This window comes from Capricornis sumatraensis, chromosome 2, assembly GCF_032405125.1.
Source record: "Capricornis sumatraensis isolate serow.1 chromosome 2, serow.2, whole genome shotgun sequence".
Lineage (NCBI taxonomy): Eukaryota > Metazoa > Chordata > Mammalia > Artiodactyla > Bovidae > Capricornis > Capricornis sumatraensis.
The window spans coordinates 200,806,753-200,821,295 of NC_091070.1; the positions used below are offsets into that span (position 1 = coordinate 200,806,753).

Here is a 14,543-nt window from a genome sequence, read left to right on the forward strand (position 1 = left end):
TTTTGGAGCCCAAAAAAATAAAGTCTGACATTGTTTCCGCTGTTTCCCCATCTATTTCCCATGAAGTGATGGGACTGGATGCCATGATCTTAGTTTTCTGAATGTTGAGCTTTAAGCCAACTTTTTCACTCTCCTCTTTCACTTTCATCAAGAGGCTTTTAGTTCCTCTTCACTTTCTGCCATAAGGGTGGTGCCATCTGCATATCTGAGGTTATTGATTCCAGCTTATGCTTCCTCCAGCCCAGCGTTTCTCATGATGTCCTCTGCATATAAGTTAAATAAGCAGGGTGACAGTATACAACCTTGACATACTCCTTTTCCTATTTGGAACCAGTCTGTTGTTCCATGTCCGGTTCTAACTGTTGCTTCCTGACCTGCATATAGGTTTATAGTCTAAATTAAAAAGATTGGGACTGGTACATAGATTAAAAAAAATAAAAACAAGACCCAACTAAGTGTAATTTTACAAGGAAGCCTTTTAAAATATAAAGGCACATGTAAATTAAAAGCAAATGGATAGAGTAAAGAGATCTGCTAACACTAATCAAAAGAATGTGGAAGTAAGTACATTCCAGACATTTTGGGGAAACCCAATCCCAAGGAAAAGCAGTGCTAAAGAATGTTCAAACTACAAGACAATTGTACTCATTTCACAGGCTAGCAAGGTAATACTCAAAATCCTTCAAATTAGGCTTCAACAGTATTTGAATCAAGAACTTCCAGATGTACAAGTTGGGTTTAGAAAAGGCAGAGGAACCAGAGATCAAATTGCCAACATTTGTCGGATCATAGAGAAAGAAAGGGAATTCTAGAAAAACATTTACTTCTGCTGCATTGACTATGCTAAAGCCTTTGACTGTATGTTTCACAACAAACTGTAGACAATTCTTAAAGAGATAGGAATAGCAAACCATCTTACCTATCTCCTGAGAAACCTGTATGTGAGTCAAGAAGCAACAGTTAGAACCTTACATGAAACAAGTGACCGATTCAAAATTGAGAAAGGAGTACGACAAGGCTGTATATTGTTACCTTGTTTATTTAACTTATATGCAGAGTACATCATGCAAAATGCCAGGCTGGATGACTTACAAGCTGGAATCAAGATTGCTGGAAGAAATATCAGCAACCTCAGATATGCAGATGATACCCTGAAATGGCAGAAGGCAAAGAGGAACTATAAGAGCTTCTTGATGAGGGTGAAAGAGGAGAATGATAAAGCTGGCTTAAAACTCAACATTAAAAAACTAAGATCATGGCATCTAGTCCCATCATTCATGGCAAATAGAAGGGGAAAAAGTGGAAGCAGTTTTCTCTCTTGGGATCCAACATCACTGAGGATGGTGACTGTAGCCATGAAATTAGAAGACGCTTGTTTCTTGGAAGGAAAGCTATGACAAACCTAGACAGTGTACTAAAAAGCAGAGACAACACTTTGCCAACAAAGGTCTGTCTAGTCAAAGCTATGGTTTTTCCAGTAGTCATGTACGGATGTGAGAACTGGACCATAAAGAAGGTGCACACTGAGAACTGATGTTTTTTAATTATGGTGCTGGAGAAGACTCTTCAGAGCTCCTTGACAATAAGGAGATCAAACCAGTCAATCCTAAATGAAATCAACCCTGAATATTCATTGGAAGGACTGATGTAAAGCTGAAGCTACAATATTTTGGCCACCTGATGGGAAGAGCAGACTCATTGGAAAAGACCCTGATGCTGGAAAAGATTGAAGCAAAAGGAGAAGAAGACAGCAGAGTATGAGATGGTTGGACAGCATCACAGACTCAATGGACATGAACTTGGGCAAATTTCAGGAGATGGTGAGGGACAGGGAGGCCTGGTGTGCTGCAGTCCATGGGGTGTGAGAGTGAGACATGACTTTTTGACTGAACAACAACAACAACAACAAATTTAATTGAAAAGAATTCACCCATCTGCTTTCAGATCACAGTAGAATTAAACTAATAATCAATAAACAGAAAGACAATTGGGAAAACCCCCAAATATTTGAAGATTAAACAACACAGTTCAAAATAACACATAGGTCAAAGAAGAAATCTTAACAGAAAATTTAAAGTATTTTTAAGTAAATAAAAATGAATATACAACTTATCAAGTTAGGGCAATGGGGTGAGGGAGCGTGAGGTACACACTACTGGAAATAAGACAGGCTACAAGAGGGATTTCCCTGGCAATCTGTGGTTAAGACTCTGGGCTTCCACTACAGGGAACACGGGTTTGATCCCTGGTAGGGGAATTAAGACCCCTTATGATGCATGATGTGGCCGAATAAAAAAAAAAGATATGCTACAAGGATGTATTGTACAACATGGGGGAATATAGACAATATTTCGTAGTAACTGTAAATGGAGTATAACCTTTAAAAATTGAATTTTGGGACTTCTCTGGCCGTCCAGTGATTAAGATTCTGCGCTTCCAATGCAGGGAGCGTGCATTCAATCTCTGGTCAGAGAACTAAAATCCTACATGCCCATGCTGCGTGCTGTAGCCAAAAAATAAAAATTGAATCTTGATTAATTAATTAAGGAAGATTTAAGATTAATCACCTAAGCCTCCACCTTAAGAAGCCAGAAAAGGAGCAAATTAAATTTAACATAAGCAGATGAAAAGAAAAAATACTGGAGCAGAAATCAATGAAACTGGAAACAGGAAATCAATAGAGAACATCAACAAAACCAAAAACTGGTTCTTGATAAGATCCACAAAATGGACATGCCTCTAGCCAGGCTAACTAAGGGAGAAAGCAGAGAAGACACAAGTCACTAACATCAGAACAGATACTGTATTACTACAGATTCCATGGCCATTGTATGCGAAGTCGCTCAGTTGTGTCCGACTCTTTGCGACCCCATGGCCATTAAGAGGATAATAAAGGAATATTATGCACAACTCTATGCCCACAAATTTGATACCCAGATTTAAATACACCTAAAACCTGCCAAATCTCACACAAGAAGAAACAGACAATCTGGATAGGCTAATATCTATTAAAAATTTAATCAATAATTAGTAATCTTCTAAAACCGAAAGCAGCAGGTCCCAGATAGGTTCACTTGTGAATTCCATCAAACATTCAAAAAGAAATTATACCAATTCTCCACAATCTTTTCAAGAAGACAGAAGTGGAAGGAATACTTTCTAACTTATTCTATGAGGCCATCATTACCCAAACACCAAAACCAGGCAAAGACATTATAAGAAAAGTCACTAAAGACCAGTATCTCTCATGAACATGGAAATAAAATCCTCTGCAAAAAATTAACAAATCCAGTTCAACAATGCATAAAAAGAATTATACACCATAACTAAGAGGGTTTTAATCCTAGGTATGCAAGGCTAGTTCAATATTTGAAAATCAATTAATGTAAACCATTACACCAATAGCTAAAGGAGCAAAATCAAATGATCACATCAACAGATCAGAAAAAGCATTTGACAAAGTCTAAAATCCATCTATAAAAAATCTTTCAATTAATTAGCAATGGAAGGGAAGTTCCTCAATTTGATAAAGAACATCTACAAAAAAATACAGCTAACATTGATACTTAATGATAAGAAACTTCAAGCTTTTCTGCCAAAATCAGAAAAATGGCATGACTATATCTTCTACCACTGCTTTTCAACATCATACTGGAAATTCCAGCTAATACAATAAGCTAAAAAAAAGGAATTAAAAAGTATACAGATTGGGAAGGAAGAAAGTATATAAACTGTCTTTGTTTGCAGATGACATAATGGCCTATGTAGAAAATCTGGGGGAAAAAAATCAACAAAAACCCTTCTGAAACAAGAAAGTGATTGTATCAAAGTTGCAGGATACAAGGTTAATGTACAAAAGTCAACACTTTATACCATCAATGAACAAGTAGAATTTGAAATTAAAAATATTATCAATCACATTAGCACCCCCAAAATGAAATAATTAGGTATAAATCTAACAAGTTATAAATGTACAAGATCTACATGAGGAAAATTTAAAAACTCAGGTGAAAGATATCAAAGAAGAACTACTTAAATGTAGAGAGTTTCCACATTCATGGATAGGAAGACTCAACGCTGTCAAGATGTCAGTTCTTCCCAACTTGATCTGTAGATTCAATACAAACACAATCAAAGTCTCAGCAAATTATTTTACGGGTGGAGAAATTGATTCTAAAGTTTATATGCAGAGGCAAAATATCCAGAATATCCAACTCAATACTGAAGAAGAACAGAGTTGGAAGACTGATATTACCAAACTCAAGACTTACTCTAAAGCCACAGTGGTCAAAACTTTGTGATGTTAGAGGAAGAGCAAATAGATTAACTGAATAGAACAGAGCCAGAAACAGACCCAGAAAAATGTAATTAACTAATGCTTGACAAAGGAGCAAAAGTGATACAATAGAAAAAAGACATTCTTCCTAACAAACAGTGCTATAATGACTGGACAGCCACCTGAAAAAAAAGAACAGATGCAAATCTTCATAAAAATTAATTCAAAATGGATCACAGACCTAATCATAAAACACAAGACCACACTCCTAGCATATAACGTAGGACAAAACCTTGATGACCTGAGACAGGACAATGACATTTTAGATGCAATACCAGAAGTACAATCCATGAAAGAAATAATTGATAAGCTGGTCTAGAGTAAAATGAAAAACTTCTACTCTGCAAGAGGAGAAAACAAGCCACAAATATTAATACTTGCAAGAGACATCTGATAAAGGACTGTTATCCAAAACATACAAAAAAACCACTTAAAACTCAACAATAAGAAAATAAACAACCTGATTAAAAAGTAGGGAAAAGATGTGAACAGACACATCATCAATGAAGATACACAGATGGCAAGTAAGCATATGACAAAATCTTCAATACCATGTATCACTAGGGATACGCAAATTGAAACAACCAGGTACTATTATAAATGTATTAGAATGGCCAAATTAAAAAACACTGACAATACCAAAAGTTAGAAAGTTTCTGTAGAGCAACTGAAATTCTCATTTATTGCTGGTGGGAATGTCAAAATGGTTCAGCCACTTTATAAAACTATACAGTCTAGCAATCACCCTCCTTGGTATTTAACCAAATGAACTGAAAATTTATGTACACATGAAAACCTGTGAGTGAGAGTGGTATGTCCAGACAATGGAATATTATTCAGCACTAAAAAGAAATGAGCTGTCAAACCATGATCAGATATGGAAGAAAGCTAAATGCATAGTACTAAGAGAAATGAACCAATCTGAAGAGGCTACATACTGTATGATTCCAATTACATGACATTTTGGAAAAGGCAAAACTATGGAGACAGTGACAAGATTAGTGGATGTCAGGAGTTGGGGTACAGAGTGATGAACAGATGGGACACAGAGGATTTTAGGGCAATAAAACTCCTCTGCATGATACAACAGTGATAGATGCATGTCACTATACATTTGTCAAAACTCATATAATGCACCAGAAGCGTGAACCCTAATGTAAACTAGAGGTTTTGGGTAATAATGATGCGACAATGCAGGTTCAACAGCTGTAACAAATGTACTAATCTGGTGCTGGATATTGACGGTGCGGAAGGTGGTTACACGTGTGGGGACAGGGTATATGGGAACTCTGTACCATCTGCTCAGTTTCACCATGAATCTAAAACTGCTCTTAAAAAAGTTTATCAATTAAAAGAAAAAAAACACAATGAACTAGAAAGGTTCCACTTCTAGAACGGCTAAGTGCCTGCTTAATTGACCTTACGTACAGTTATAATCTAGTTATATATGTTGTTCTTCAGTTGCTAAGTCATGTCCAACTGTTTGTGACTCCATGAACTGTAGCAAGCCAGCTTCACTATGTCCCTGAGTTTGGTCAAACCCATGTCAGTGATGCCATCCAACTGTCTCATCCTCTGTCACCTAGTAAATATTTAATATTGAACTAAACTGTATGAAATGAACCTACTTTCAACTCAACAGACCCCATATTATTTAACACATTCCAGACTTTAAAGTGAAAATAAAGAGTCTTAGAATATTCTGTGGATCCAAATATCAGGATGTATAAGATTTTAGAATTAATCCGATATGAAGTTTGATCTTTCTCAACATTGGGTTAAGTAAAGAGTCTACAGTCATGAACTAGGTTTTAACATCAGTTCTTCCTCCCTGGATCTGAGGCCTACCTAGATTTTCTGCAGTGTTTAAGAGAGATGATGATAGCTAACATTTATGGAGTACTGGGGAGCCTGGTGGGCTGCCGTCTATGGGGTCGCACAGAGTCGGACATGACTGAAGTGACTTAGCAGCAGCAGCAGCAAGCATGTTATATGTATTAACATAAAGCTAGAGTCCGCAGACCCAGGCAGGCTGAAAAGGCCAGATGATGTTCTCGATCAAAGTCTCTGAGTAGGGAAGATTTAGTCCTAAACTCTGTCAGCAATCTAAATGAAGAGATAATCATATCAGAGAGAAGCTGCAAGTAGTAATTACTGCCTGGCATTCACATTACAGTTGTGATACTATGTTCAAGATTTGGAAGTGCTAAATTAATTTCTACATGACGAAAAAGTCCAAGTCAGATATATGCTGAGTTTTTACCAAGTTCATGGTTAGAATGCACTACCTGAGCTAACACCTACCCCAGTCCATTTTGAGGGAAAAGTCCCTATGCACAACGAGAGGTCCGCTTTAAAAGCCAAGCAGGTCTAGTTCCCTGGGTCTCCCCGTGCTCTTGGTGGTGTCTTCTCATATTAGGGTCAGTATAGTGTTTGAGAATTCTACTGATTCTTGGAAAAGGGTCATGAGCACACTGAATAGCTGGATCTCAGTGAGTCTGATAAAGTGAGACCCTTATCTCAAGGACACAGATCAGTTTCAGAATCACTTGATTCTTAGGGTGCTCAAACAACTATTCCCCATTCATCCTCAGAGTCATTCTCCAAAGACACACTGAACTATAAGCAAGGAGACAAACTCAAGTGGAACAGACCTGTCTTATTTGGTTTAATGCTATACTGTTTCACTACTTTGGTACCTTTTTATTGCCCAAGACAGGGCTTGTAGATTATCAAATCCAGTCAGCAATGGCTTCCTATGGGTCCAAGCCTGTTCTATTTCCATTATCCCTAGGTCTGGAACTTCCACTGTAAACAGCATAGCAGCGAACAGTGTAGAGCAACTCCTTCCACAAAGCTGAGCCCCCGGGTCTGACTCCCCTGGGATTTAAGAATACATGTCTAAACTAAAACACGGGGCTAACTCCAATGAGGTCCTCTGCCTCATAATTTTTATATATTCCTTAGTCAGATGCAAGTACATCAGTCCTTATACTGCCTAGAAGAGTCCATATTCCAAATGAATGCATGAGATCAGTGATTCCACATACTGGAATTGAAGTAAATGTCAACATGAAACAAACAGTTCTCCCACTACTGTTGACTCCTGTTCTAACAGAGGGAAAGTTATTAGGAGTCCTATGAGGCAGAAAACCATCTGTGTAAGCCCTAATTCTTGGGCAAGGTAGGACAAAATGTTAATGGAGGCCTCATCACATGGTCCCAGAGGACCGGAGTCATAACACACTCTCAACACACCAGAACAGGGGTGGTGGACCCAAGACATGCACAAGACCAAAAGGAATATTGACAGGTCAAGGCAAGAACTAACTAAGAGTCAAAAACAGACTGAACACACTCTCCCATAGAAAGCATGCCCATGAGTTCTGTCTGCTTCAGCCAGCCAAGTGAAGAAACAATATATTGTAACATGATGAACCTCACACAGTGAGAAGAGGAAAGAAATTGGGCATCTGTGACCACTCTTGTATTCCACTTTTGTTAATCTTTAAGCACTCACCTGTGTGGCCATGGAGTGGTGAGTGCGGCCGTGGTAGTGTAGGTGACGTACTAGAGGTCACAATCAAACTCTTACGGTTACTTGTCCGACAGCTGCAATGAAAACACAAATATCAGTTATAACAGGGTTGCATCATGGGCCCATAGAACTTAAGTGGCTATCAAGAGACAAAGTCACATCATTTCATGAGCTGAGCAGTGTAACACTTTAAACTGGGTTAGCAATTACTGTTTGTACAGTGAGGTTTCATAATTTATTGTGTTCCATCTTGCAATAACTTTTCACACTGTCTTGACTTTTTCTTGTATTGCCACTACACTTTTCCAATGTGCAGGTTTTGCTTCCCAAGCAAATATCCAAGGAGTTCCCTAAATGTAATAACCATGCACTAAATGGTATATATCGAAGAGTGACCACTGCAAGTCTGATTCAGAAAACAAAAAACACAAGCCATAAATATTCTCATCTCTCATAAAAATTAATGTTCTTGCCATAAAGATTAAATTATTAAATCTATGGAATTTATCTTTGACAAACTGCTTAATCAATTAATTAATAGTGTCATTTCACCATAAATTCCAGAGCAGGGCTGGGTTCCTTCTACAAAGTTGGCTTTCCTTTACATTTTAATGCCTGAGGATTTTTCTAGTGCTTGAAGAAAGTCAAATCATGTTGAAAAGTCATTTCATGCTCACCCTGTTATGTAAAATATATTTAAATTTATTTGAAAGTTAGCCCATCTTTTAAAGGCATTAAAGAAACCTGGTCATTTATATTCATCGAAACAAGTATTTAGAGCTTCCCTGGTGGCTCAGGTGGTAAAGCGTCTGCCCACAATGTGGGAGACCTGGGTTCAATCCCTGGGTCGGGAAGATCTCCTGGAGAAGGAAATGGCAACCCACTCCAGTACTCTTGCCTGGAAAATCCTATGTATGGAGGAGCCTGGCAGGCTACAGTCCATGAGGTCACAAAGAGTTGGACACGACTGAGGGACTTCACTTTCACTGTTTTTCAAACAAATATTTACTGAACATCAACTGCACTCCAGGCACCATTCCAGGTGCAAGGGAAGCCATAGAGAACAAAAGAAAATCTCTGTCCTCAAATGGCAGTAAACAGTGACATGAAGAAAGAGACAGAATGTTTAAGAAACAGCAAAGAACTCAAGTAGGTGGCAGGAGGGGACGATGACAAGGAAAGAAGTAGGTTACAGAAGCTATGGGTATAGACTGCAGCCAGACTCGGTAGGGCTGCCAGACTGCTGTAAAGAACTATTGGAAATGTGATAAGGAATCGCTGGAAGGATTGTGATCAATCTCAAGAGATTATGATTAAAAATGACACGAACCCGTCCCTAAGAAACCATCAGGAATCATCCGATCACATCTCACATGCCCTTATTACCCCCTGTTACCACCAAAGGCCCAAGTCTTCCATCTCTAATTTGACACAGTCTTCCTCTACTCCTTAATCTTAAAAAAAAAAAAGAAAGAAAGAAAGAAAGCTTACACCATGCCTCCCCGAACTCAGTCTGTCATCAGCAAACTATTATCTTAACGTATTTTCTCAACATTCAGTTTCAATTCTGGCTCTAACTGAAACCTTGCTATCCCCCAGGACACCACAGTTCTGGTGAAAATTCCAATCCTTTTAAACCCAACTTTCCATCTATTTTGCAACTGCACTCTGGCGGCCAACCGTGAATGAAGAAAAATCCAAAATCATGTTGGCTGGTGTTTCTTTATGTTTATGATGATAAATATCAAGTGGATCCATACTACGTCTACTTAGGTAACACACTCTCTCTCCAAGACAACTCACATCTCAAGACTAATTCACATCTTCTCCCCAAACCTCCAGTACTTCTTCCCTTCCCCAAAACCTATCCTCATCGCTGACTTGGCTTTTTATTCAACTAGGGGTAAAAAGAATCAAAACAAAAAGAAGTACTACATATTTCTGCTCCAAAAAATCTTACTAACCTGGAGAATTTCCTGGTGGTCCAGTGGTTAAGAATCCGCCTTCCAGTGCAGCGGACGCAAGTTTGATCCCTGGTCAGGGAACTAAGAACCCACATGCTATGGGGCAACTAAGCCCACGTGCCACAACTGCTAAGCCTGTGTGCTCTGGAGTCCACATGCCACAGCCAAAGCCCGTGTGTCACAACAAAAGAATGTCGCAACTAAGATCTGACCCAGTTAAAAACAAATAATAAATATATTTTTTAAATCTATCAGCCTGAATCTGTATACATACACTGACTTGCCCATCAACAATAGCAGAAGACCATGTTGCTATGAAAGTCAACTCCCTGACTCTCTATTCAAGAAGTCTGTACCTCCACTGTCTTCCTTCTCCTATAACACGAATTTCTACATCCTATTGGGTCATTCTCATCATCATAAAAACATGCTGTCATTTCTTACGTATCAAGAAAATTAGAATAAAAACTTTCATAGACCTCTCCCAACTTTGCTCCCCTGTTTGGGAAAATGTCCATGTAGGAATTCTGTACTTGTTATCCTCATATCTCATTTCCTATTATCTCTTTATTTTAAAAAAATTACTTTTCGCTGTGCTGGGGCTTGGTTGCTGCACAGGTTTTTCTTCAGTTGTGGAGAGGGATGGGGGGGCACTCTCCAGCTGTGGTACGGGGACTTCTCATTGTGGTGGCCTCTCTTGCTGCAGAGCATGGTCTTAGTTGCTCCAAGGCATATGGGGTCCTCCCTGATTAGGGATCGAACTCATCTCCCATATTGGGAAGTGACTCCTTTACCACTGAGCCACAAGGGAAGGCCCTCCTGTTCTCTATTTAACCCACGCTAGACTAGATAATCAACATCTTTCTTGCCTGTTATCAAGGTCATCACTAACAACAGTCAATTCTCAGTCCTTGTCTTATGTAACCTCTCAACATCATTCAACAGTTATAACTTCTTCTAAAAAACAAATTGGGATTCAATTTATATTCAATTAGGTGTTCTGGTCAATGAGCCCTGACAACTGTACACATTTATATAACACATCCAAAACAAAAGACAGTGATTCTATTACCCCAGAAAGTCCCCAAGTGCCCCTTCTGGTCAAAGCTACTGTGAGTCCATTTTATTTCCTTTATTGGCTTATTACCTATCAGTTCAGTTCAGTTCAACGATAGCTTTGACTAGATGGACCTTTGTTGGCAAAATGTTGTCTCTGGTTTTTAATACTCTGTCTAGGTTTGTCATATTTTATGGAATGTACTTATGAAATCACATCAACCCTTAGAAAGCTTATTTGGACCGAGGGGATCTTGAGCAGAAAGATACCCAAGGTCTCCTGTACTAGGGCTCACACTATCTTCTTCAACAGGCATGCCCTCCCTCTTTAACTTACACATTTCTACCCATTCCATAAGAACCATGAGCTCAAATGTGGTTTTGTGTGAATTCTCTTTTATTCTTCCAAGCAGGATGAAAAAATGAAACAGTTTTTAGACATTAGACAACAAGCAATGTAGGATGGTGATCACTTAAAGAGAAGGGAAACAAACAAGGTGAATCCTACAACTGCCTGAGCTTACTGCCTGGAAAGACATGCCCGTAACAGCACAGAGAGAAGATGGCCTGCACAGAACCTGGGGTGGAAGAAACTTCCTTAAGAAAAAGAGCAGGTGGAATCACTCCCTGGTACTCAAACAGAGTTGGGAACAGTTTGTGTTTCCACCAGACAGAGGGGGGAAACCTGGTTACTCACAGGGAATTAGGAAGGAAAAATTAGTCCAAATGCTAACCTGGTCCTACCTAACAAAGCTTAAAAGCAATCCTTAAAAGATCAAATTATTTCCAAGTAATTTAACTGTGCCCCAGAATAAGGCTCAAAAATAATACTGAAAGAAGCAAAAAAAAAAAAAAAAAAAAACCTCTGTCAATACAAAGTCAAATTCAGTGATTGGTACATAATAAAAATTACTAGGCATGGAAAAAAGTAGGAAATATGACCCATGATGTGGTGTCGGGGAGTAGGGGAGAGAGTAGAAATAACAGACCCAGAGAGGCACACACAGAATTAGTAGAAGAGAAATAATAAAATCATTATAACTATATTCCATATTTTCTAAACATCCTTTTTTTTCCTTTTAAAATATTTATTTATTTATTTTTAGCTGTGTGGATCTTCGTTGGGACATGCAGGATTCTCTCTAGTTGTGATGTGCGGGTTTAACTGCCACGCAGCAAATGGGATCTTAGTTTCCCGACCAGGGATTGAACCCGCATCCCTTGCATTGGAGGCGGATTCTTAACCAGCAGACCAACGGGGAAGCCCCTATATTTTCAGTGAGGCACAGGAAAGTGTAAGCATATTAAGGAGAGATTATGGATGATACTTTTAAAAATCCAAATAGGACTTCTGAGATTAAGAGTCTCAGATGAAAATTAAACAGGATGGCATTAACAGGAGACAAAGCACTGCAGAAGAAAGATTCGCAATCCTAGATACAGTGAGAAGAAAACTATGCAGAATGAAACAGAAAAAAGAGAACTTTTTTTATTTTTTAAAATTAATTTATTTATTTTAATTGGAGGCTAATTACTTTACAATATTGTGGTGGGTTTTGCCATACATCGGCATGAATCAGTCACGGGTGTACATGTGACTCATCCTGAACTCCCCTTCCACCTTCCTCCCCACCCCATCCCTCTGGGTTGTCCCAGAGCATGGGCTCTGAGTACCCTGCTTCATGCATTGAACTTGCACTGCTCATCTGTTTTACATATGGTAATATACATGTTTCACTGCCAGAGAAAAGGGAACTTTTAAATGGAAAGAGCACCAGGGAGCTGTGCAATAACTGCTGCCAACCACTGTGTCATTAGTCCCTGAAAGGGAGGGAGGGAGAAGCTGAAAAAATATTTGCAGAAATAAGTGCTGAAAATTTTCCAAACTTGACAATTATAAACTCACAGATCTAACTGGCTCAATGAACCCCAAGCACAAGAAACATGAAGAAAAGTATCCAAAGCATATCACAGTCAAATTACTTAAAATTGATGATAAAATCTTAAGAGCTGCCAGATAGAAAAATTACATAACACAATAGAATAAAGATAACAATGACAACAAACTTGTGCTTGGAAAAAGATGCAAGCCAGAAGACAGTGAAGAAATGTCTTAAAGCATTGAACCTAGAATTCAATACCAAGTGAAAATATCTTTCAAAAAAGATAGTCCAAATATTTTCCAGACACACAAAAGCTGAAATAACTCATTATCAACAGATCTGCACTATCATAAGTGTTAAAGAAAGTCCTTCAGGCAGAAGGAATATTATACCAGACGGAAATCTGGATCTGCACAAAGAAAAGCACCAAAAATGGTAAACATAAACCATTTTTCTCTTTTTATTTTTAAAATCTCTTCTTGAGACTTCCCTGGCAGTCCAGTGGTTACGATTCTGCGCTTCCACTGCAAGAGGCACCGGTTCACTCCCTGATTGAGAAACTAAGATTCCCAAAAGCCTCTGGGCACAGCCAAAAAAAAATTTAAAAACCCAAATCTCTTCTTGAATTTTAATGGAAACACAATGATTTACTGTGGAGTTTACAACACTGTTGTTCGTTGCTGTTGTTCAGTTGCTCAGTTGTGTCCAACTCTTTGTGACCCCATGGACTATAGCACGCCAGGCTTCCCTGTCCTTCACTATCTCCTGGAGTTGCTCAAACTCATGTCCATCGAGTCAGTGGTGCCATACAACCGTCTCATTCTCTGTCGCCCCTTTCTCCTCCTGCCTTCAACCTTTCCTGGCATCAGAGTCTTTTACGATGAGTTGACTCTCTGCATCAGGTGGCCAAAGTATTAGAGCTTCAGCTTCAGCATCAGTCCTTCCAGTGAGTATTCAGGGTTGATTTTCTTTAGGATTGACTGGTCGGATCTCCTTGCAGTCCAAGGAACTCTCAAGAGTCTTCTCCAACACCACAATTTGAAAGCATCAATTCTTTAGTGCTCAGTCTTCTTTATGGTCCAACTCTCACATCCATACATGACTACTGGAAAAACCATAGCTTTGAATATTTGGACCTTTGTCAGCAAAGTGATATCTCTGCTTTTTAATATGCTGTCTAGGTTACAACATCTGTAGATATAAAATGCATGCAGGATAGCCATAGCACCAAGGCTGGGAGGGGAGAATGGAAGTATACGACTGTGAGGCTCTTACATTAAATATGAAGTGGTATAATACTACCTTAAGATAAACTAGCGGAGAAGGCAATGGCACCCCACTCCAGTACTCTTGCCTGGAAAATCCCATGGATGGAGGAGCCTGGTGGGCTGCAGTCCATGGGGTTGCAAAGAGTTGGACATGACTGAGCGACTTCACTTTTACTTTGCACTTTCATGCATTGGAGAAGGAAATGGCAACCCACTCCACTGTTCTTGCCTGGAGAATTCTAGGGATAGGGGAGCCTGGTGGGCTGCCATCTATGAGGTCGTACAGAGTCAGATACAACTGAGCGACTTAGCAGCAGCAGCAGTAGCAACAAGATAAACTGGAAGTTAAAATTTTACATTTTAAACACTAACGCAAGTAGTGCAAAAGAAAAATAAAGTATAGAAGTTGGGCTCCTAAAATTTCTTGGGCTCCAAAATTACTGCAGATGGTGACTGCAGCTATGAAATTAAAAGATGCTTGCTCCTTGAAAGAAAAAC

At 39.0% G+C, this 14,543-nt stretch overlaps 1 protein-coding gene across 3 annotated transcripts in view; it reads right to left on the bottom strand.

The window, feature by feature from the left end:
* The window catches only part of MAST2 (microtubule associated serine/threonine kinase 2), a 208,734-nt gene that overhangs the window by 53,008 nt on the left and 141,183 nt on the right, over positions 1–14,543 (bottom strand). For all 3 annotated transcript variants that reach the window (XM_068963766.1, XM_068963764.1, XM_068963765.1), the window contains exon 5: positions 7,857–7,948. In XM_068963766.1, the coding sequence (XP_068819867.1) occupies positions 7,857–7,948 (92 nt within the window). The remainder of the gene's footprint in view (positions 1–7,856; positions 7,949–14,543) is intronic.